Source organism: Hippoglossus hippoglossus, chromosome 8, assembly GCF_009819705.1.
Source record: "Hippoglossus hippoglossus isolate fHipHip1 chromosome 8, fHipHip1.pri, whole genome shotgun sequence".
Classification (NCBI taxonomy): domain Eukaryota; kingdom Metazoa; phylum Chordata; class Actinopteri; order Pleuronectiformes; family Pleuronectidae; genus Hippoglossus; species Hippoglossus hippoglossus.
The window spans coordinates 16,410,293-16,432,675 of NC_047158.1; the positions used below are offsets into that span (position 1 = coordinate 16,410,293).

Below are 22,383 nucleotides of genomic sequence, written 5' to 3' on the forward strand. Positions count from 1 at the left end.
CTACCTGTTGGTTTCTCAGGGGGAGCTGCAGTGTTCAGGGCAGAGAGGGAAGATTCAGAATGATGCAACAGTGTCCCCGGGTGGTGGGAGACTGGTAAGTGAAGAAAGTCCTTGTATAAAATGATGATGGCACCACAGTTACCATGAACCTTGCAAAATGTATAAGTAAATGACCAAACCGTATTTTCCAACTGTAAGTATTTTATGAAGTTTTAAGTCTTATAAATTAATGTCAGAAGAGTGCATAAGTGTCCCTGTTCTATACAGTAGAACTGTAAGCTGAATGTGTGTATATATGTTTAAAACAAGAGAGACTCATAAGTCCAAAAATGAATATGAAGATTTAAGAGTAAAGTTAAATATATATAATAATAAATAAATCGAAGTAATTTGACTTTCCCAGGGAGTAGAACTATGAATTAGTTACTTCAGATATGTTTTTATCAGCTGACATTAGATGGAAAGTTCAAAGTGTTTATTTTTGTGGATCACAAGATGATCATAGTGTGTAATCACCTCAATCGTAAGAATTGTTGTTTTCTTTACCCTCGAATGGGCCCTTTATATTTAAATACTTTATATTTACATCGGGAGCGGGTCCTCTCTAAGGAGGCTGCCATGTTTTTTACAGTAGCCCAAACAGGACAAACTAAACACCTTTTGAGTTTTTATAACAACTGAAGGCTTCCACAAATTCTCCTTCATGATTGGAAGGGGAGGGTGAGGTGAGGGCTATTCAGCTGCAACATGCAACTTCACCACTAGATGTCACTAAATTTACACACTGAACCTTTAAAGAATCTCAAACGAGAGTGAAGCTGAGGTCAGGAGGAGCGATTAACCTTTCTGTGCAAGGGGAGGTGTTTTGAAGGGGGAAGTTATTTAAGGCCTGGGTGTGTCCAGCCAAATCCATGTGGCCATGCACCAGTAAGTAGTTTGATTGTGTCAATTGTTTGAGAATTAATTTTCTATTCTTTTTATTATGATTATGTATTCTGCACCCTAACTTACTTATGTTTTTGATGTCCATTAGCCCCTAGTGTTTGTCGATGCATGAAATGAATTAGTTTCTGGTGCATTTGTTGTCTTAATAGATGCATGAGTAATGTTAGGTATATTTCTTCGTTTTATTTTTGTAATGACACACATGGTCATGGGTTAATCTGTTGTTTATTATCCAGACATCATCCATTTATTCAACATCCATCCATTCATTCATCCGTTCCAACAACAATCCACCTTGTGGTATCAATATATACTTATTGACTCAGTCACCTTTTTAGATAACTACCTGAATTTGATCAGTGTCCTCAGGAGGTTTATAATTGTGTCGTCTGTTTCAGTCGGTGTCCAGACAAGCTGGTATGATGTGTCTCCCTGCTGGAAGGCCGGCGTCCAACAATCATCCTTATTTTATTTTATTTTGCTGCTTTTATCCTTTGTGTGGAACAAAGGATTGTTTCCTCTTATGCTTTGCTCATTCTAAGTTATCACTAATAAACAGTTTTCACTGTCTGTTCACTTTTTTCAGGGTCTCTTAAGGGGAGTGGCCATGTCGAACATCTTTAAAAGTCCGTGGATGAGAAACTCAGAAAGTGCTGACGTGGACCACAAGAGGTCAGCAGTGCAGTTTTAAAGATGATGTGCATTTAGGAATTTCACCACATGAACCAATTTAGTCGAAAATCCATGGTGAGCTTTCATATCTTGCTGTTAGTAGTAACAGACATGAATACAATATTAATGACTTTAAGGAAGTTCAAATGTAACATAATTACTTTGTGGATTTGACTCTGCTCAGTAATGTATATAATGATGTTGAGCTTCAGTTACACAACAGAATGAGAATCCATGTGTTGCCTGTCTCAATGTGAATAAAACCCTTTGGAAGAAAACTGTCTTGTTTGTGATACGGAGACGAACATGAGGTGTTTACGGAGCTCATCACCTTTCGTTACCTGGCAGACACTGAAACAAGCAAAACAAGCTCAGCAAATCTACTGTTAACACAGCACCGGTGAAGTATACAAATACTTATATGTAGGTACTGGGGGAACAAGATGTGAAGTGATGGAATATTAGGGGTTATGTTGTAGTTATTTGTTATCTACTAGATCCCTATTCTATTGTAACAGGGTATGGATTATTACCCACTGAGAAAGAATCTGGATGTTTCACGGATGTGAGCCACTTCAGGCAATGATGCTGCTCTCCCAGCCGTCTTGTGGCCTGCACAGAATGGATGTGAGCTCACAGTTGCTAACTTGAAAATCAGCCCAAACATCCCCGAACAAATTATTTCTTTATAATTTTGATGGGGGCTGTTAAAATGTACTGTGTGTTTTCACGGCCACACCAACTTTTAAACACTTAAGTTGTTTTTTACCTTAAAGCTACACCTGCCATCATCGGGCAGAGTTCATCCGTCCTAGATGTGCCCTTTGTGTCTCGGATGTAAATCACATGTTTTAGGTTTTCTCCCGGTGTGTAGTGTTGGACCATACAACTCCTCCATCTGGACCTTTTACAGCTCTGTGCACATTCATTCTTTCAGGGTAACTACATGCAGGCTGTAATCTAAAGCATTGTTAGATTCCCTCTTTGTTGCAATGTATGCTAATATAAATGGTTTATTTTGTGGCAGTCGATGACAAAATACATTGAAATTTGCCCCACAATAGATGCAGCTTACAGGTTATGTCCATCTTACCAAAAGGGCCAGTGCAAATCCAGTTAGATCCAACAGCATGTCTTTATTATTTGATACCATTTATTATCATTGTGGCATCCCACAGAGCTTCCTGTCCACAGTCACTGGCTCCACTGGTCCAGAGCATCATTTCCTCTATTAGCTCCTCTGGGGAACACACACACAAGCAGATCAGTGTTTGTCTGCTCTGGTGTCGTGATTTATTTTCACCCACTCGCTGATAAATGGTCTCATCTTGATGACTTTTCCATTTCGTACATCAGTTTTCAGGCAGGTGGAGACGGGAAGGATCATTTTCAGCAGTACAGCGCAGATTGTATTCAGCAGCGTAGATGAACTGCTGCCTCTGATTGAGTACAACGCTTTAACCCGCGAGGTTACGAATGCCTGCAGATGTTGATGATACTATGACCTTTTGCTGCTTTGGGAAAGTGATGGCGGGGGGGTTGTCGGTCGTTTGTCAGCATGTTGCTCTGCCACCCACTGACACTGCTTGATTAACAGCGAAGGTGTTGGTCTCAGTTTCTCTGTGTTTATATTTAAGAAGACGGCGGCTGCCATCAGGGGGGGAATCCCCAGGAGAAAATCCAAGTTAAGACTTTGTTGAAGCTGTCAAAGCTTCAGCTGAACGATTCCATAAGTCAGCAAACACACAGGACACACACAGCGTCCGCAGCAGGCTGATGACAAATCGTAGACAAAGCTCTGCAGGTCAGTTTAGCGCCACCAAAATAAATGCTTGAATTCCTTTCTTCACCACCTCGCTAAATGACACGTGGTTTATTTGGTGAGAGATTATAATCCTCTCTCTGCTCCGCTTGTGTGTCTCGCTGACCTCACCTCGATCTCACTGAATTCCCAGTGTCAACAAACACAACTTGTGGGTCACACACTCCACCAGTCGTATATATTTTGGGACAAACCCATTTTCTCAGTTCATGTAAATGGTTTGTGTTTATGTCGCGCTTTTCTAGTCTCACCACTCAAAGAACAGTTTCACCACTCAAGCCAATCACACAAACATTCATACAGCTTGTTTGTGTGCAGCACTTTCTCTATCACACATCACTAACCAATGCCAGCACAGCGTTCAGTAACAATTTAGAGTTTAGTATCTTTCCCAGGGACACTTCGGGAAAATGCAGAATAACCGATAGTGTGTTACAGGTGTTATGACTTTCCTTGTGTCTCACTTATAACTTTAAGTGACTATAAGCCGCGGCTCTAGAACTATTTACCTGCTGTAAAATCATTGCTTAATTTTAAGAAATTCTTTTAATACCAGATTTTTAACTGTTTTAACGGATGCAGTTTGTTTTTTAATATTTTCTCTTAGATATGTTTCTTATCTTTGTCTTTGTCTTTGTCTTCTTCTTCTTCTTCTTCTTCATAATATTATTATGATTGTTATTATTATGTCTTTTAGTCATGTTTCTTATTTTTTGTTTTGTGTTGTTTTGCTCTCTTTTGTTTTATTCCCGTGTATTTTGTAAAGCACTTTGTAACCTTGTTTACATAAAGTGTTATTATTATTTATCATTATGTCTCATGTCTCTCTTACACTCAATATTATCTGCCACTTCAAACAAGTCAGAGTGATTTCCTGGAGGTGATACTGAGGCCAGAACACAGCCAGTGCATTGCATGAATTGATTTAAAATACCAGTTATTTCACTTGACATCGAGACACATGGAGCAAAAGCAGAATGACCACTAACACAGTGGTAACCAGAGGCCACAGAAGACCCAGAGTGTGTTTCTACCCCCACAGCCTGCCATGGAAACAGGTTGTCTGTAAATACACGTGGAATAAGGGCTGAGAGGGAAAACACAGAATGGGTGATGGAGGGAGAACAAGGAGAAGACACACAGCTGAGTTTCTGAGGAACAGAGAGATTAGAGCAGCAGAAAATGAAAAACCTCAATTACAACCTTAGATTTATTGAATCACATCCAGTCAATTATCTATGTGACATAACATATTTCCATCTAAACAACAATGGAATCTGTCCTCTTACCGGTTTAGTGACTGCAACACATAACTGCACAATATGTCTCAAAATGTGCATTTGACCTAAATTCATTATGGCTGCTTCAGACACTTTGGCCACAGGGAACCTTGGCCACAGGGGGAAAAAAAGCCTGTCTGAAATTAGTGCTGGCTTTCTGTCATGCGAACCTTTCTTACCTCTCCATGTGATGACAACACAGTGTTATGTGTGACCAATTTATAAATACTATGGTTATACATGTTCCTTGACCCTCAATGACAAAGGTTACATTGGCTGAGGATGCGGATATCTATGCAGTCTCTCACACAGGCGTCTGCTTTCTGCACTTGAACAGGCAGTTCTTTGAAAAGACTTACGTAAAAATGAAGTTTATTTGGAGGCTTCAGGTTTGCACACAACACGTTGGTTTGCAAAACCCCTTGTTTCCTTGAATCTCTCCCAGAATTTCCCTTTAGGATGTATTTGTTTCCAGATAATGATAAAGCAGTAAGAGGAGTATATTATGAATAGATTTGCATAGCTGTTTCATTTATACTGTATGTGATATCAGAATGAGAGAAATGGAAACAAGAGCCAGCAATGGTGGAAGGTCTATGGACAAATATTTACCCCATTTTTAGGCATTTTAACAAGTTCAAAGTATCTAAAGCTTTGAGGATGCTGAATAAGCAATTTTGATAAAGAGGTTTTAAATTTCCAATTAAAATAAACAACACATTTGTTTTATTTACCATTTTTATTATAATATTTGTATTCCAAATCTGTCTGAACAGCAAACTTAAAGATGGGAACCAATTTAAAACAAGGTGTGTACGTATATTTACTATACTTTGGACAACATGCACAATATAAACTGTTTAATGACACTGTTACATTTATTAACATTGCTAGATCATTATTCTGGGGGAAAACAAACAAACAAACAAAACCCCACCACCAACAACGAATAAAAGTTAGCTCACATGGAAACTGGAAACTGTCTCTCTATTCTGTGCTCGCAACAGATTTTCTGATTGTAAATGTTTTATTTCGGTGGTAAGTCTAAGTCCTAGAGTCATAACACGAAATAAATCCACATTTTTACCAGTTGCCTGCTCATTGGGAAAAAAAATACACTTCTTCATCTTCTTCCTCCGTCTGATGAATGTTGCATAAAACATTTACTGCAAAATCAAACTAAGACATTAGCTAAAAATCTGAAAAACAAGACAGAGACAACGACATTCAAGTGTAAAGCTGCCAACGTTCTGTTTCAACTGGAAATATTGATAAAGTGGCTCAATCTGAAACATAAACCTGACATAATGTTCATAAATCACAGCAACAATACGAGATGGATGCACAATAAAAGATCATAATCACATAACTATGTTAACATTTTTAGTTATGTAAGAGCATCATGAATCCGCAGTCTGTTCAAAATTATCATTTTAAAATACACAGTGTTTCAAACAGAAATACCTCGTATCCCTATTTCCAGCTTTTCGAATGACCTCAAATTTACCATAAACATTGTGGACCTGGTCTTTTCTTGGCTCAAGTTACAACAATGGAGACGCAACAGTGTTGTCCAGCACATTCCCAATGATGTGGGCATCAAATGTCAGCCTCAACAGTCCAGTCAGGCCCAGATAAACGGTGAGTGAGGACATGACATGTTGCAGAGGATGGAAAACGATCACTCCGCCAATGACAGCGGTCAGCAATGTGAGGGAGCAGGAGATATTACCAACAGACACAACCAGCAAAAAAACATTTGTTATGACAATCAATACATTTCAACCAGCTTTACAATAACCTGCAGAACAGTTATCTCTCTGGCTGTAGGAGGTCAAATGAAATACTGTACATTCTCCAATCAAAGCAGATCAGACAACAGGAACTCTCACTAAAGTATGATCAAATACAAAAATGAATGAATGCCTGTTTCACAATAAAAGTCTGGTTATACCTAAAGCTTTTTGAGAATGTACAGGATTTCATGACTTTTGAGAGCATACATCAATACAGAAACTTTGAGGCCTACAATGCAGTCAATATAGTAACAATACAAACACATAGGGCCTGATCTACTAAAGGTTTGCACGTGGAAAAACGTGTGCAAACCTTGATTTCACCCGCAAAAAAACATGCAAGCTGATCTACTAACGGTGCAGAATAACACGCGCTGTCCATTTAGTACGTTTGCCTTAATCAATATGCAATATTGGGCATTTCTTCCCGAGTGCACAAAATATTGGGAGGCGTAGATGCAAATACTTTAATTTAGCCCACGCAATGTGATTTACAAAGCCGGAAAATAACTGCGGGGATTGTGACTGCGTCTATATTTAGTACGTTTGAAAGGTAGGTGCTAATCAGCACAGCGTTGTTAATATTACTTTGCTGTAGCTCAACAACATGTTTGTTTGCCTCTTCCACTAACACCTCCAATTCCATGGCATTAAATTTCGCTTTGCGCTTGCGGTCACTCTGCTCTCCTTAAAAGTCCATGGTGGAAACCAGTAACACACGCAAAACACTTATTTAAATATTAACCATGTTTGCACCTGTTATGCAATTATTGTTAGTAGATCACCTGCAAAACGGCCATCAACAAAACGTGAAATCTGTTGTAATTCACACGCAATTTAGCACTTTTTATTTGGGATCTTAGTAGATCAGGCCCATAGAGTACAAACAAAAATGCTTAGTGATGAACGCTGTAAGAAGTTTTCTCTCCAGGGTTTCTCCTCTGGTCCTTTTTAAGAAATGTCCCAGTCAGAGAGGAGGGATCAGCATTAAAGACTGGACGTACAGAATAATAAAGTATCCAGGGGTAAACTGTCTGAGCTCCATGTGGTAGTTACCACACCGGTACATGGCGGGTCGCAGCGTTCACTGACCATCCACTGCTGTTGTTGAGGTGAAAGGCTCCTTGTCAAGGCTGTCAACAACCTCCATCTGGACAGACTGAGGAAACACACACAGACATTGTAGGGCACACTTTAGTTGAGCTTTAGTATGAACAACTTAGCGTTCAGTATTGGATGCCTGCCAATCAGAAATAAGTTGAGCTGGATGCTCAGATACCTCTATCAGTGTATAGAAATATAAAACTTTAAACTTTCCAATTTATTAATTTTCTATTTTTCCATTTTCTATATTTTTATTGATTTTATTTGATTTAAAAAAACATTGTGGTTTACCTTGGGTGCGGCCTGTCTGCTTCTCATCTGGTCCGTGGTGCTGACGCCATTTGGTTTGTAGAAGCAGAGCACTTTCTGGAAGCTCTGCTTGAAGTTGTCGGAGAGGAAGCCGTAGAGGATTGGATTGGCGCAGGAGTTGACATAGGTGAGGATGACCAGGAAGAAGTAGACTGTGACGGTGGAATTGCTCTCAGGGATGATATAAACCAGGTTGACAAGATTGGCAGTAAAGAAGGGCAGCCAGCAAAGAACAAACACCAACACGATGATCACCACCATACGCGTCACCTTGCGCTCCGACCTCCGCCGCTTAGTCAGGCCTGCACGCACACCGGCAGACCTCACCTGAAACACAGATGGTGGATTGGAAAGGCTTTGTGAGATCATGAGAGCAGAACCTCGCTGGAAACATATAACATTTTCAATTGACACAATCAAAAGCAGGAGTCCTGGTTTATCTGACCAATTACCTTGATGACAATGATCAGGTAGCAGAGGCTGATGACAAAGAGTGGACAAAAGAAGCCCAGGATGGATGTGTAGAGGATGAAGACAATGGACCACAAATCATTTGGATCAGGCCAGGTCACGTTGCAGGTGTAAAAATTATCCTGTACATCCGAGTAAATAGTGACTGGCAGCACGATCAGGAAGGACACAACCCACACCATGCCATTGAATACCTTGGCCACCTGTGGCTTCCGCCATTTGGAGCTGCGAATAGGATAAACCACGGCCAGATAGCGATCAATGCTCATTACTGTTAGGCAAAAGGTGGAGCTAAACTGGCTCATGGCGTCAGCAGTCATGCACACCTTGCAGAAGAAATCCCCGTATGGCCAATAGGAAAGTACACTATTAGTGCCAAGGAAGGGAATTCCCAAGATGTAGAGTTCGTCCGCCAAGGCTAAATTGAGGATGTACATGTTTGTTACAGTTTTCATCTTGGCGTAGCGGACCACCACATAGATGACCAGCGTGTTACCCAGAAAACCCACGATGAAGACGATGGTGTAGATGACAGCGGTGACCACGCTGAAGGGCATTGGCGCAGGCGCCTCTGAGGAATTGTTGTTGGTGTAGTTGGGGTAGATCTTGGAGGAGGTCCTCGTGACGTTCTCAGATGTCGACGTCCAGTTGAAACCGTCCATGTTGAAGGAGGGAGTGCTGATGTCCGCTTTGATTACAGTAAGAAGTAGCTTACAAGAGAAAAGACAGATACAAACTACAATTATTATGTGGGATACATTTCAACAACCAATAACTGAAGAGATGCTCTACTGTTCTGTACATTTCTGCGACAGAGAATTTCACCCTACCCACTGACACATGGCCGCTCTTGGCACGATGGCCATTTTTACCAGGAGAGAAGAAAACTGTTCCATTGAACTGTCTGGGCAAGGGGTCAACATTAATATCTCTTAATAGGAAGTAGCACTTTAGAAGAAGACATTAGTTGAGCAGGTCTCAAATATGTTCTCTGTCATTGAATTAGATTTCCTAAACGGAGGGAACAAAACCCTCGGAGTGCTGGAGTGCAGTGCAGGCAAATGTACATGGGGACAAGACGTATTTCGCAAAGGTTAATGACTTTGTAAATCCTGTCTGTATACAAGTGGAGACAAGTTCTTCACTGGGGTTCAAATGTTGTGAATTACTCTTATCATTTGTTTCCAAGTCGGGTCCATGTGTGGTGGAGACTGAGAGCAGAGTTCTACGGAGAAGCTTCTGTTGAAAGAAGAAGTTTTGCCACACTGTGCGTAAAGATTCAACAGGAAGTGAAGAGTAACACAAAGACTTTGCAACAACAAATGAATTGTCAACTTTGGTCGAGGTGACTTTCGTGCGCCTGGATCTGTGTCCTTTGGCCCCCATTTAGATTTTTCCAAATCATTTCCTTACTTGTTTATTGTAATAAAAATAAAGGTTAGCATTCACCCGTGTATTTGACGGCCTGCAGGTTTGGAAAATAGTTTGAGGATGGGATTTGATCTTTTCATTGAAGTGTAATTACTTTCTGCAGTTCAAGCTAAAATGAAAAAAGATATACGTTTTCAGGCAAACTTTAAAAAAAAATCCTTAAGTGTTTTAAGAAGGGGGGCAGCGCACGTCCTCACCTTGTGGTCGACCTGAAATAATCATGACAATCATATAACTGTCAGGTGTCAGACATTGCAACCCGAGGCTGAGCAAACGTGTTGTACAAATAAACGGTGTGACGCGCAAATTCACTGAACCGCGCTCCAAAACACGGGAGTGACGCGCAGCCCGCAGCGTGTTGTTGGGAAAACAAACACTCCGAGTCCCCTTCAAACTGCATCGGGCTTGACATTTTTCTCTAACAAACGATAACAGCTATAGCCCACAGACCTGGGAACCAATTAAATAATGCCCGGGTCATTAAATGTGAGGTTAATACATACAACTGTAAGCGTAGACCCACGCATCCTCTGTTGGGGAAAAAAACACTAAAATAAATATGATGACAAATACATTTTAAATATTTCACGCCCACATCTTTATCCAACACATCAGGAGATTCAATATTATTTGATAAACACATTTCTTTCCTCGTTAATGCTGTGAGATTCTTTGATGGGATGCCACCTACCTGTGCGCTCCCGTGCGCCTTTTCCTCTCCGCTATGCGCTGCTGTGATGCGCGTCTCCTGAAGTATTCACACGTTGCGTGAGGTTAAAATCAAACTGCGTCGCTCCTGTCACCTCAGAATCCAGCTCAGACTTAACTTTTCATGTTGACGCATTTTCTTGATGACAGCACGATTAAATCTCCATCACCAGCGGCGCATGTATGGCACGGTATGTTTAATTCTCCAGGATTTACCCCTCACAGTTCAATTCTGAAGGGAATCCTCTGCATGGTGAAACGCCGTCCTCAGCTCCTAGCAAGTCAACCACAGGGTCTTTATGTGCCTCCACGCACTGCCAGTATTTATATGGAGAACGTCACCCAAGCAGCCTCTGAATGTCCCACCCATTCACCTCACAGCCCAAACCACTGTACTGCCTAAAAGCGCACACTGCAGCCATCTTTTCCTTTCTCTTCTGTTCCTGTGCAGCAGAGACTTTAGCTGAAGTCTTCCAGTCAATCATGAAAAAGATACTGATTTTAACTTTCCTTGCTGTATGTGAGAGACAAAGAGGATAGACAGAGGAGACATAGAGCAATGCCCATATCCAACCTTGGGAATGAACCACCTTAGTGGTGGTCTGGGGGGCACCTGAGTCAGAGAGAGAGAGGAATTAGGATGAAGTGGGAAAAATGGGGATGAGAGGATGAGATTGAGGGATTTGATGGTAATTGTCTGGGAAAGCTGACGACTTTTAAGCAATTAGCTCCACGTTGTTGCCATCCAGGTCAGTGCCGTGTTAACAACAGGCTGTCACACACAAATGCTTTAGTTATATGTGTTTCAAACCAATCTGTTAAACAGGTAAAAGAGATTTGTGTGTGCATGTATGTGCGTCTGTGAAATGCATGCACCAACATGTGTACCTGTGTGTGTGTGTGTGTATACACAACAGTACATACTATATTCCTGCATTTTCCATCAGTGTCAAGCATCAAAGGGGTTGATAAGGGGCAGCGGGAGGTTGATGACGTCTCACACTATGTGGGTCCTGTTTGACTGGTTCCAACAAGAACAACTGGTCATATTTATGAGACTGGTGAGTGAAAACACAGTCACACAGATGTGTGTGCGAGGCCAAGATAATAAAGTGGTTAACTTACACTGCGTATAATACCAGGCCTCATTTTCAAGGTGGCGCACACAATAACATTTCTGTAATATCACAGAAATTTGTCAATAATTGTGAATCTTTTTGTAACTGAGAAGGTCAACAAAGCCAGTTGCCATTATTGAAATAAAAGGTCAAGTGAAGAAGTCAAGACAAAGAATCTGCAGCAAATGTCAAACACTGGTGAATATCAGTCCCCTAAACATGCCTGATTCTTTTTCATCAAGATCCATGAAAGTGTTGCAAAAGACAAATGTTCACGAAAGTGAAAAAATGGATCCACACAATGTAATGTGTAATGTGTTCTTTCCTGACCCACACTGTATCCAAATCTTATTGTCATCTGTCCTGTAGTGTTGCTCAATCTTGGTGACAGGCAGACAGACAGACAGGCAGATGAAAACATAACAGCCTTGGTGGGGGTAATTAAAAACCATACATTTAAAAGGTCAAAACTAGAATAGCACTCAGACCCCATACCTCCACCAAGGCCAAATAAATCTATACAGGCTCTCAACAGAAAAATAACAGGGGAAAAGAGGTTGTCTGATAATCCAAAAAGTCTCCAAACTGCCTTTTTAAATTTCCAGATACAGCAGCTCATCTTTATTACATTATACAGCAGTGATCTAATTGCATTGTTAGTCTCATCTGAACTAATCTATAGAGCTAAGTACTCCCACACTGCGTGCACAAGCCATCAATGATGCATGACAGTCTACTTACACTTTCACATGAAAAGTAATCACCAATACACATTCACAGTAGTGGCACAAGCATGGATATTATTGTTTTCAGCTCTTTATATCTTTAAATGATGTCACATGGTTCATAGTTTTAATTGTAAAAATGTTGTTTATTAGATACGGACGTGAGTTGTTTTCTTGAATATGATTTAATTTCACGTCTGTATCGGCAAAATGTTCAAAAATCTCTGAGAGAATCAGCCCAGTTCCTTCTCCCAACTTTCTCTCCCTTGCTCAGATGAGTCACACCGGCTTCAGGCAGTTTTCATGCAGCTCTCGCCTTTCCATATAAAGCTTCCTCTCTGTGGGCATGTGCAGGGAGATTATGTCGAGGCGGTGTCAAGAATTCCGGCAAGGATTGATTGAGCACAGAAGTGCAAGTCTTGGTGGCCCAGAGGAGCTGTCGTGTGTGGGGACTGAAAGTTGTTTGTGTGCTTGAGTGTGGCGCTAAGGGGCTGATTGGAGGTGTAAGAAGGACGAAGGTAATGGAGGTGAGGTCCAAAGGGGCGATTCTGTGGCTCACACTACGGGCTGAGGTCAGAGGATGAAATAAACTTCTAAAAAACTAAATGTGTCTGTTGTGAAGCTGTTTTAATAGTCAACAGTGACTGCATATGAAAATAGACGCTGGGTCCATATTGGAGCCAAAGGGGAAGTGCCTGAAGCCTGTGTTCCGTCTGTGAGAAAATGACTTCTAACTTGGTTTATAACGTCATAAACATCTGAGTTTATGGCCTCAATCACTAGTTTCTAATTATACTTAATGCAGCATGATGTTCAGTTTATAAACCATGGTCCCATTTATTGTTAAATAGACGCTAAAGCACGGTTCGCATTGTGGATACCATGTTTGACAGCAATGTCATAATGATTGAGTGTATGTATTTCAATTACATGTGATTTTATTAAATAAAAAGTATTTTTTAATGTATATATTTATGTAGTTTTTTTTTCAACATGATAGAAAACACTTAATAAAATGTGACCCTTCACATTGAACTTATGTGATGAAGTTAGATGGAATTTGAATATGTTACTTAAATACATAAAGTCACCGTTTTAGGCTTTGTTATCTTTTTGAGTGTCCCCGAGCTCTCAGTCAGGCTCCACCCCCTGCTCCTCCAAATATGGTTACTTCCAGTTTAGAAAAAACCAAGATGTCGCCGGCCAAAATGCCAAACTCGAGGCTCCAACCTCAAAATATGGAGACAATAACTGAAACATCAATGATTCCTTTGCTGAAGGCATTTGAGTGTTTGCAGGTTTTCGTTTTCATTCGGCTCAAAAGTTATTACACCCCCACTCACAAACCCCTTTTTTTTACTTCTACGCAGGGCCATCATAATTAGGACATTATGACAAGACATGACACTATGTGGGTGAATGAAGAATAGATTTTCCCAAAAAAGACACTTCATTAAGCATCTTGGCGTCATTCTTTTTTTATGGAAGTGACAGCCTGTATTTACCCCCCCGCAGCTGGGCCACGTTCTTTCAATGTGGATACGTGACGTAGCTTGACGGTTGATGGTTTGACACTGCAGACCTGTGTTTCACAGTTCTTTAAAGCTGTCTGGACTGATTGTCCAGTTTGGGGTTCTGCGTATGAGTCGAGCTTCACCAAACGTTGAATAAACAGGTGAACAGATCTTTGTGCAGCAGAGGTGGCGATGCGTCAGGGTTCTGCAGACAGCGGCCTGCAGTCTGTCTTTATTTTCCTCTGCTTGATTCCTGCAGGTCACTTTTTATAGTGTCAGAAAGAAAGCTGCAGCCAGCTTCACCACAGGCCAAACAGACAGCCTATCGCAAACAAGCAGGTTAGAACTCTATTATTGTAATTAATTAAATACAGCACCAGCTAATACAGAGTTCCACTTTCAAATCAATTCACTTTGATGCAGCTCTTAAAAAACCCAGTAAACTACACTATAATTAGACTTCACATGCTTTTCAAGGTATGTGCATTTTTTCCCCCTGTCACACTTTTGAAGTAGCCCCAAAAAATTGGCGGTAATTAATTTTCACAATGTCCAGAAAGGGGTTGAGCGCCTGTGATTGCTGCACAGTTGAGTCAAAGGCCACTAATTAGAGGAGAAGTTTAATGGAAGATAATGACCATAAAAAAGGAAACAGAGTAGGTGTGAACATGAGTGACTCATACAGCGCTTCCCTTTTACAGCTATAGTCATCTGCTGGACTCACCTCAGTGGATCCCATTAGGGGCTCAGGCAAGGATGTTTAAAAACTGCTTGGGCTCCAGGGACATGTATCATGTCATCCACTACTACATGCACATATAGGCAACATGTGTAATTGCATGGATATACACACAAAGGAATTAAAAGATTGAGAAAAATACTGGCTGATTTCAGCCCAGACAATCAGATATTTAATTTAAAATGCAACTTAGACTCAAGCAGCTTTGACATGTTGCCACTGTGCTCTGGTAATTCTACCCTGGTCGGCCTGAGTGGGAATTAAATTCAAAGATCACATTTAGTTTCTTCACCATGAGCCTGATTTAATGGGACGTGAGAGGCGATGCGTCTTGTCACTTATTGTCCCAAAGGGAACCTGCATTATTTTTGGACAATAAGGATGAAGTGTTTTTTTTTTTTTTCTTCATCGCAGAAACCTGAGGTGACTCTTAAAATGAGTAAGAGGATTGTTTTTCTTTTTTGGTTTGTAAGGACAAAATCTATCGGATGTTAATTGTTGATGAGACAACACAGAGTCTTTTATTCAGGTTTCTTCTTTGTATAAATCAGCCATCATTATCAGAATATTGGTATTAATGAAGGAAGGAAGGTTTGTTGCTTTTATCGCATACTTGAAATAGCTGGAAATATCCTCAATCCTCTCTGTCCTTGGTTTTAGCTCAGTCAGCCATGGGTGGAGCATCGGTTTTAAAAGTGGGGGGGTTCTGAGGGTGGTACATGAGCCCTGTATACCAAGGACCCCCAAACTGATGGAGAGATGGAGCAGGGACCCCCTACTATATATATTGTATAAAATTGTGTTTTTATACACAAGTTTTAGAGGTCCTCCTCTTTGTGTACAGGAGGCTTGGAGGGACAGGTCTAGGCTAGTCTCGTGCTGTGAGTGAACCGGGGCCCAGCTTGAGAGAGCTTTTAGAAAACTAGCCGGTGGTTATACAGAGGTATTAAATAGTCATGTTTATAAAGAGATAGTGAATTAAAGTCAACTAGAATTGCAGTTGTACACCTCTGCCAACATTGTGCAGTTTCAGTGTACATACATTTTTATTCCAGATTCATAGGAAGAAAGATGTTTTTTGTCCCTGCTGCAAATCCAAGTCAGAGCAGACGCTGCCACCTGCACTTTGCTGCCTTGTGCGACAGACTTCTGATGTGCTCTGTCTCTCTGACGGCACTGACATGAGAAGAAAAGCAAAGGTTCCACGCTTCAGTTATTCTCTTCACTCACACAGATTGGTTTACCGGGTGGCACAATAGCTGCAGGATTACAGGTGAGACTTGGGTGACGCACTTTTAATTGTCCCATTGGTTAAGAAAAAAGAAAAAAAAATGATGCCCTGCACTCATGAAAAGAAGCCAGGTAGGAAAAAAAGAAACGTAACACCTTGACACAAATCCAGCTCCAAATGCAGGAGCTGCTTGTTGATTTGATTTTTTTACTTTTCCCACGTATCCTTCCAACATCTGGAAACCTCATACTGCCTCTATCCTGGCTCTCCCTTTTCCGTTTGTCTCTCTTTCATCAACTTCCCCGTCCTTGTTTATTCTCTCTCTTGTTCCTTCTCTTCTCTTCCTATCTCATCTTTCGTTGGCTCCACTGTTTGCCTTTGTCACTGGTTATGTCCCACATCCACTGTTTATCTGTTGTCAGCATGGATGCAACCATTTGGGAGGATATTCATGAAAAGGAAAATTGACCAACAAATCAATGACTGTGGTCACATGATCTGCAGTACACTGATCGTACTCTGACTAAAACACGGGGGTGGACACCAGTTTTTCATGACAAATAAAATAACTGAAAAAAACGCTTTGCTTATTTTTGTATGTTGTCAGCTGATTAACGTTAAATGTTAGAGAGATTTTGTTTATTCATTTTGGACTGAGCCAGGCTGCCTTCTTACCCCTGTCCCTGTGCTTGTGCTGAGCTGACATCCTGCTGTCTGCAGCTACATATTTCTGGTACACACATGAGAGAGGCATTTTATCTCTCAGCAAGTGAGCAAAAATATATATTTCCAGGAAGATTGAATTATTCCTTCAGTCAGAAACTTGCAAAAGCCACAAATGAAAAGATAAGAAGCACAAATTCGAACTCAGTGTCATAAACCAAAGTGAGCACTCAGTATTATTACCTTCACTATTTGACCACGCGGCATATCAGGATCCAAAGTTCCACCAGGATATTTTTTTATTTTTATGACAGTGATACAGTTTAATCATTTACCAACTAACACTGTACAAATATTGGTAAGCCGGTATTTAAATATAGTTAGTTTGCATTTTTGATGAACAGGGTTTGCAGAATAATCATTGAAGTCAGCATTTGCATCATTTCTCAAAGAACAAGAACATTATTAAAGTTTACAAAATGGCCTTTTCACTATGATTCAGAAACCTTCTGTTTTCAGTTGATGTTTGATTTGACGAGCAGCAGCTTTACTGGTTGCTAGTAAAGAACACAAGGCATATGGAGTAGGCAGTGTCCAGGGTGTAAACAATGAAGTTGAAGATCGTCATGAAGGTGACCACCACCAGTTTATCCCAGGCACAAAGGTGGCCACAGTTGCCGGGTCTCGGATTGCTATGGAGGCTGTACAGCGGCCAGATCACCATCGCTGTCGCGTACATCACTGCTGCCAAAATATTGAAGACGACCACCAGCTTGTCAAATGAGATTGGAAAAAAAGAGGTCATTTGTCCAAGGGTGAGCAGGATTATGATGATGGAAAAGATGAAACACAAGGAGTACACGGCCACGCACCACTGCAGCGGCGGGGAGTTCACGTACTGTTTGCTCTCCAGGGACGTGTAGATGAGACAGGCGATGAAGGTCTCCATAATCTTCATTATACCGGACAACGTGGAGAGAAACCCGCTGTTCTGTCCGCAGGGGCGAAGGCGTGTCAGGACCACCTCGCCGGCATACACCCCGAAACAGACCCAGGACACCACAGACGCACCGATCTGACAGTAGCAGGTCGTGCAGGTGAAAAATGTGGGGTAAATGATGGAGGTGGCCAGGAACATGAGGCTGGCCAGCATTGCAAAGGCAGCGGTGAAGTCATCCCAGGCGAAAGGTAGCTTTTTGCTTACAGTGGTGAACTCCAGGATGAGGATGAGAAGGGTGAAGAAGAAGCAGAAGCACCACGTGAACATGCACCATGCCCAGTAAGAATATGATTCATTTCCCGCCGTTGCTGCCAAGATAAACGACATACAAGCGAGGATGGCTGCCAGTGTTCGCAAGATGCCCACAGGCTGGGTGAGCGACCGCAAATCCACTTGGGCCATGGCTGGACAGGATGATCCGCTTTCACATAAAAAGCTAAAAGTATTGTTTAGTTTCTAAATTCAGTTTATTCTTCACAGTGCATCAAGGCAGCAGGGTTGGTTTCGTAGAAATCCATGTAGGCAAACGCCCGAGCAGGTTTCTTCCTAGAAACTGAAACTTGAGTGTGGTGGTGTATCTTGGGCTTATCTCCGTGGTTTATGACCCCTGTTTCATGTCACTGATTGGATGGTGGTTTCGTGTTACGTTCACTTCATGACACACACACACTGGACTCTGATCTTCATCCAAGTTCAGAGGAATCTACAACAATAGGTGTGTGTAGGTCACATATTCAGGAAACTGGCTCTTATCCTGTCCTCGAGTTCACTTGATTTATTGTTTCTGGGCAGGACTAATGTCAGCGTTTGGAGGAGGGATTGCTTTCAGGCCTTTTTCTAGATTAAAGGACACTTCCGGTGGAAAGTGAAAAGTTGGAAAGGGAACCTTTATTAACTTTAACAAACCACTTTTGAAAGCTGTCTTCCCAGACTATGTGAAGTGGATTTTGAGCTTTGTGATCACAATGAACACAAGTTAAAACAAAATTGATGTAATGCAAAAGATCCCCATACACCGAAAAATACAAATAATGACATAAAATAAAATAATAATTATTATTATTATTAAAATTAAGATTTTCTATTTCATTTTGCATTCTAATAGATGTGTTGAGAAAAATGAGAGAAATAATTCCAAATTTTACAACATTTGTTCTTCGCTTTGCAGTTTCTTCATTATGGTCCATTTCTGTGTTTTCTTACCTTTTTTCTCTGGTTCTTTTATTCCTATCTATTCCTATTTAATATACAGTATGTCATATATTTATTGTTTATCACTGATATCATTCATATCAGTAATTCCGGTTTTGAACCTGAACCAATTACACTTTTTTATTTTATTAGAAACACACACATCTGCTCCGTTAACCAGATGGTTGGTAGTTCGATCCCGGCTTCTCCAATCTCTTCCTTACTGCTGTGCCGGCAGTGTGTAATAGAAAAGTAGCGCAGTGTGAATGAGTGTGTACATGTGGCTTGTGGTGTAAAACACTATAACAAACTGCATGATAAATGTACTTCAGCTATGATTGCAACTAAAAGTGATTTTCATTATAGTCTGAGAATTACTTTTTCCATTTAATGAATTCTTGGCAAGTTCTTCAAATGTATGAAGTGTTTCAAAATGTATTTTAAATCAGGTTTTAAATTAAATATCTTTAAAATAGTTTCATTTCAAAATCCAAGGACATTCAATCAGTGATAAGAGATTTTTACAATCTTTTTGCTTGAAAAATAGATGAAGTAAATAATTGTGTTTATAAAAAAGTTGCTGATAATTTCTTTTATCTATTGTATGGACAGTTTGATTTACAGTCGAATCGTTTCAGCTCTCTCCCTCCCTTTCTCTCTCTTGTCATCCATTATGGGAAACTGGGAGTGGAGATTGAAACCTATGCTGCTGTGTGTGTCCGGGTATGCAAACCATCACACACCCATACAAACATGCTTTGAGAGGGAGCAGTTTAATCATTAAACAGGTTATTCCTCCATTTAACAATAGCCTCACACTTCTGGAAACATTTTATTCATATTTCAAATGATTCAGTCGAAGAGAACACACACGGAAAAAGTATAAATTCTGTAGCAAAATAGGAAAATTAATTAGAATAAGATAATAATCATGATTTGATGAAAAGAGATTAGTTACATTATCTCCTGCTGAAAGCGAAATGAAATATGTTATACAAAAACATGTTCTATGTTTGAGATTGAAGTTTGTAAACAACTACAACCGAGAATATTTGTAAATGAGGAACATTTGTTCTATGTTCTTCTGATGAAGAACACGAGTCTAAAGGAATAAACCGTATCCACGATGTAAGCAATGAGGTTGACACAGGTCATGAAAGAGATGACTACTAAATTATTCCATGTACACAATCTATTTATTGAGCAGGAGCTGGGTCTGGAGTTGTTCTGGAAGCTGTACAGCGGCCAGATTACCACCGCCGTCATGTACATCAACACCGCTAACACATTGCAAGCTGTCAGAACTTTGTCAAACGGCGCAGGGAAGAGCGTCAGGAGGCGGCAGATGGTGAACACGATGACGAGGATGGCAAAAATGAAGCAGATGGAGTAGACGGCAACGCACCACTGGAGTCCGGGAAACCCGGAGAACTGGTTGTAGTCCAAGCAGATGAAGATGATGCAGGCCACAAAGGCCTCAAGAACCTTGAGGAGGCCCGGCACCGTGGATAGAAATCCGCTGATCTCGCCGGGTTTGGCCCGGGTCAGCCCGACCTCGATGGCGTACAAGATGAAGGCCAGACAGGAAGTGACGGTGGCGCCGATTTGTTTACCGCAGGTCGGGCAAGTGAAGAAGGAGGGGTAGATGATGGAAGCTGCCAGCACCTGACAGAGACAGTGTGAAATGAATCATTCTTCAAAGTTGTAGTGGTAGTAGTTGTGCAGTAGTCCCAAATAAAGTATGGAAGATGGATACGTTTGACATCTATATCGTATTACCTTTCAGCACTTAAGCATTTTAAGCAATTGAATGACTAACTATTTAAATTATTTCAATATTAATTTAGCGATTACAACTGTTATTTTATGGTAAATATTTTTTAGTACATTTCTGCGAAATAACGTTTTTCTTTTTACAGTGCCGGCTTTATCTATATCATTAATGACACTAATGTCCGGTGACCGTGGCTGTAGTCAAGTAATTTACTTCTCCAAAAACAGACAAAGACAAATAACAGCAGTGGAAGATGGCACACACCATTAGAGTAGCCAACATGGCAAAAGCGGTGGTGAAGTCGTCCCAGGAGATGGGCAGCTTTGCGCTGAGGGTGGTGAACTCCAGGAAGATTATGAGGATGGTGACACAGAAGCAGAAGCACCAGGTGAACATGCACCACGTCCAGAAGGAGTCTGTTTTGTGGCCTACCGACGCCACCAGGCTGAAGGAGATACAGGTCAGGATCACCTCGAATATCCTCACAATGCCCACGGGCACCGTCAGTGTTGTGAAGTCCAGCATAACCATGGTGCCTGTAATCCTGTGCTCAGTTAACTGAATTAATCTCTCACCTCTTAACTAGTGTGTCTTTGCAGATGTAATATTTTTCTTATTTTTGAATAACCCGTCCTCCCTAGCTCCTCATCTTGTGAGTTCTGCCTGAATGTGACGGACACGGAGAGGGAGGTTGCTCTGGCCGCTCCCTCGTCGCCGGCCTTATCAGACCTTCTTCCTCAAATGTCAACCAACCATATCATGAATGCACGTGTGTTACAGAGTTACATGGAGTGTTTTGAAAGGGTGCAGTTGTTCGCACTTTACCCCCATTTGCTTATCAGTTGCACGAGCCTCAGTTAATAAATGAATCCTGTTGTACAACAAATGTATATATTTATACAGAAACTGCACCTTATGACACAGAACACAGGTCTCCCGCTTCACCCTCTTAGTCATCCATTGTGTTTGCTTACTTAGCTGCTCGCCCACCCATAAACTGTTGAAACCTGTTAATGTGTTACGAGAGGTGTAAGAGGAATTAGTAAAAAGAGGAAAGTGACAGGAGTGATCGCAAAAAAGAGATCAGGTGATTTTTGTCTTTCACTGAATAAAAGCAGGTGTGAGACAATGGAAAAGAAACAAAATCCACGATTTAGCCTAAAGGTTTTGGCTTTAAGGTACTTTAAAGGTTCAGTGTGTAGAATTTAGTGACATCTAGTGGTGAAGTTGCGTGTTGCAGCTGAACACCCCTCACCTCACCCTCCGGCTGCATGGGTATGAAATAGTGATCACATTTACGAAACAGAAACACTAACAGCAGACAGACATAGTGATGTGCACCGAAACACAACTTAAGATGCTCAAATTCCATGGTCATACAAATACTTCTTCATTGGTATCACACTGTGTGCCATTAAATGATCCAGAAGAAATAGAGCTAAAGAAATAGCTGTCTGCATGAAAGGATGTGGATGCATGTGTTTGCTCTCTGGGTTACAATAATGTCTAATGTTGGAATTATTCTGACCTCTTGTGGCAGTAAAAAATAGACAACTACATTCTCTGGATTTGAATTCAGAAACTACAACTGAAAGTCGTGTTTGGGAGAGAAGGAATGACTGTGCAACTTCTGTCACATTAAAATAGTTAATAAAGTTAGTATCAAGGGTTAATGTTGTGAGAGTGTGTAGTCTGGTTCAAAACTGAGAGACAATGAGCTCCACATGCTGCTCGGTTAAATCACAAACATTCGCTACTTTGTCAAAACCTGTTATCTTCTTATTTCCCTTTCAGCTACTGTAACACACTTCTGCTTTTTTTCCACTACTTCTGCTTGATTCCAGTTCCTGTACGTGATCCAATGTTTTGAAGGAGCTGAACGTCCCGAGT

The 22,383-nt window shown here is 41.0% G+C and overlaps 3 protein-coding genes across 4 annotated transcripts; all 3 read right to left on the bottom strand.

Moving 5' to 3' along the window:
• Positions 1–5,564: 5,564 nt before the first annotated feature.
• On the bottom strand, positions 5,565–10,834 carry LOC117766382 (somatostatin receptor type 5-like). Of its 2 annotated transcripts, none has more exons than XM_034593361.1 (4): positions 10,522–10,834; positions 8,381–9,109; positions 7,911–8,255; positions 5,565–7,665 (listed from the first exon to the last, which is right to left on the bottom strand). In XM_034593361.1, the coding sequence occupies exons 2-4, from the start codon at positions 9,059–9,061 to the stop codon at positions 7,600–7,602; spliced, it is 1,092 nt and encodes a 363-aa protein (XP_034449252.1). In that variant the 5' UTR covers positions 9,062–9,109; positions 10,522–10,834; the 3' UTR covers positions 5,565–7,599. The 2 variants fall into 2 exon arrangements, with proteins under 2 accessions (XP_034449252.1, XP_034449254.1); XM_034593363.1 differs by having other exon boundaries at positions 8,381–9,135; positions 10,522–10,820.
• A 5,998-nt stretch (positions 10,835–16,832) lies between these two features.
• Positions 16,833–18,029, bottom strand: LOC117766387 (myeloid-associated differentiation marker homolog). The gene has a single exon (XM_034593369.1). The coding sequence runs from the start codon at positions 17,928–17,930 to the stop codon at positions 17,076–17,078; it is 855 nt and encodes a 284-aa protein (XP_034449260.1). The 5' UTR covers positions 17,931–18,029; the 3' UTR covers positions 16,833–17,075.
• A 1,342-nt stretch (positions 18,030–19,371) lies between these two features.
• LOC117766386 (myeloid-associated differentiation marker homolog) lies at positions 19,372–21,233 on the bottom strand. The gene is made up of 2 exons (XM_034593368.1): positions 20,758–21,233; positions 19,372–20,384 (listed from the first exon to the last, which is right to left on the bottom strand). Exons 1-2 carry the CDS (start codon positions 21,022–21,024, stop codon positions 19,794–19,796), a joined length of 858 nt encoding a protein of 285 aa, XP_034449259.1. The 5' UTR covers positions 21,025–21,233; the 3' UTR covers positions 19,372–19,793.
• Positions 21,234–22,383: the final 1,150 nt, after the last annotated feature.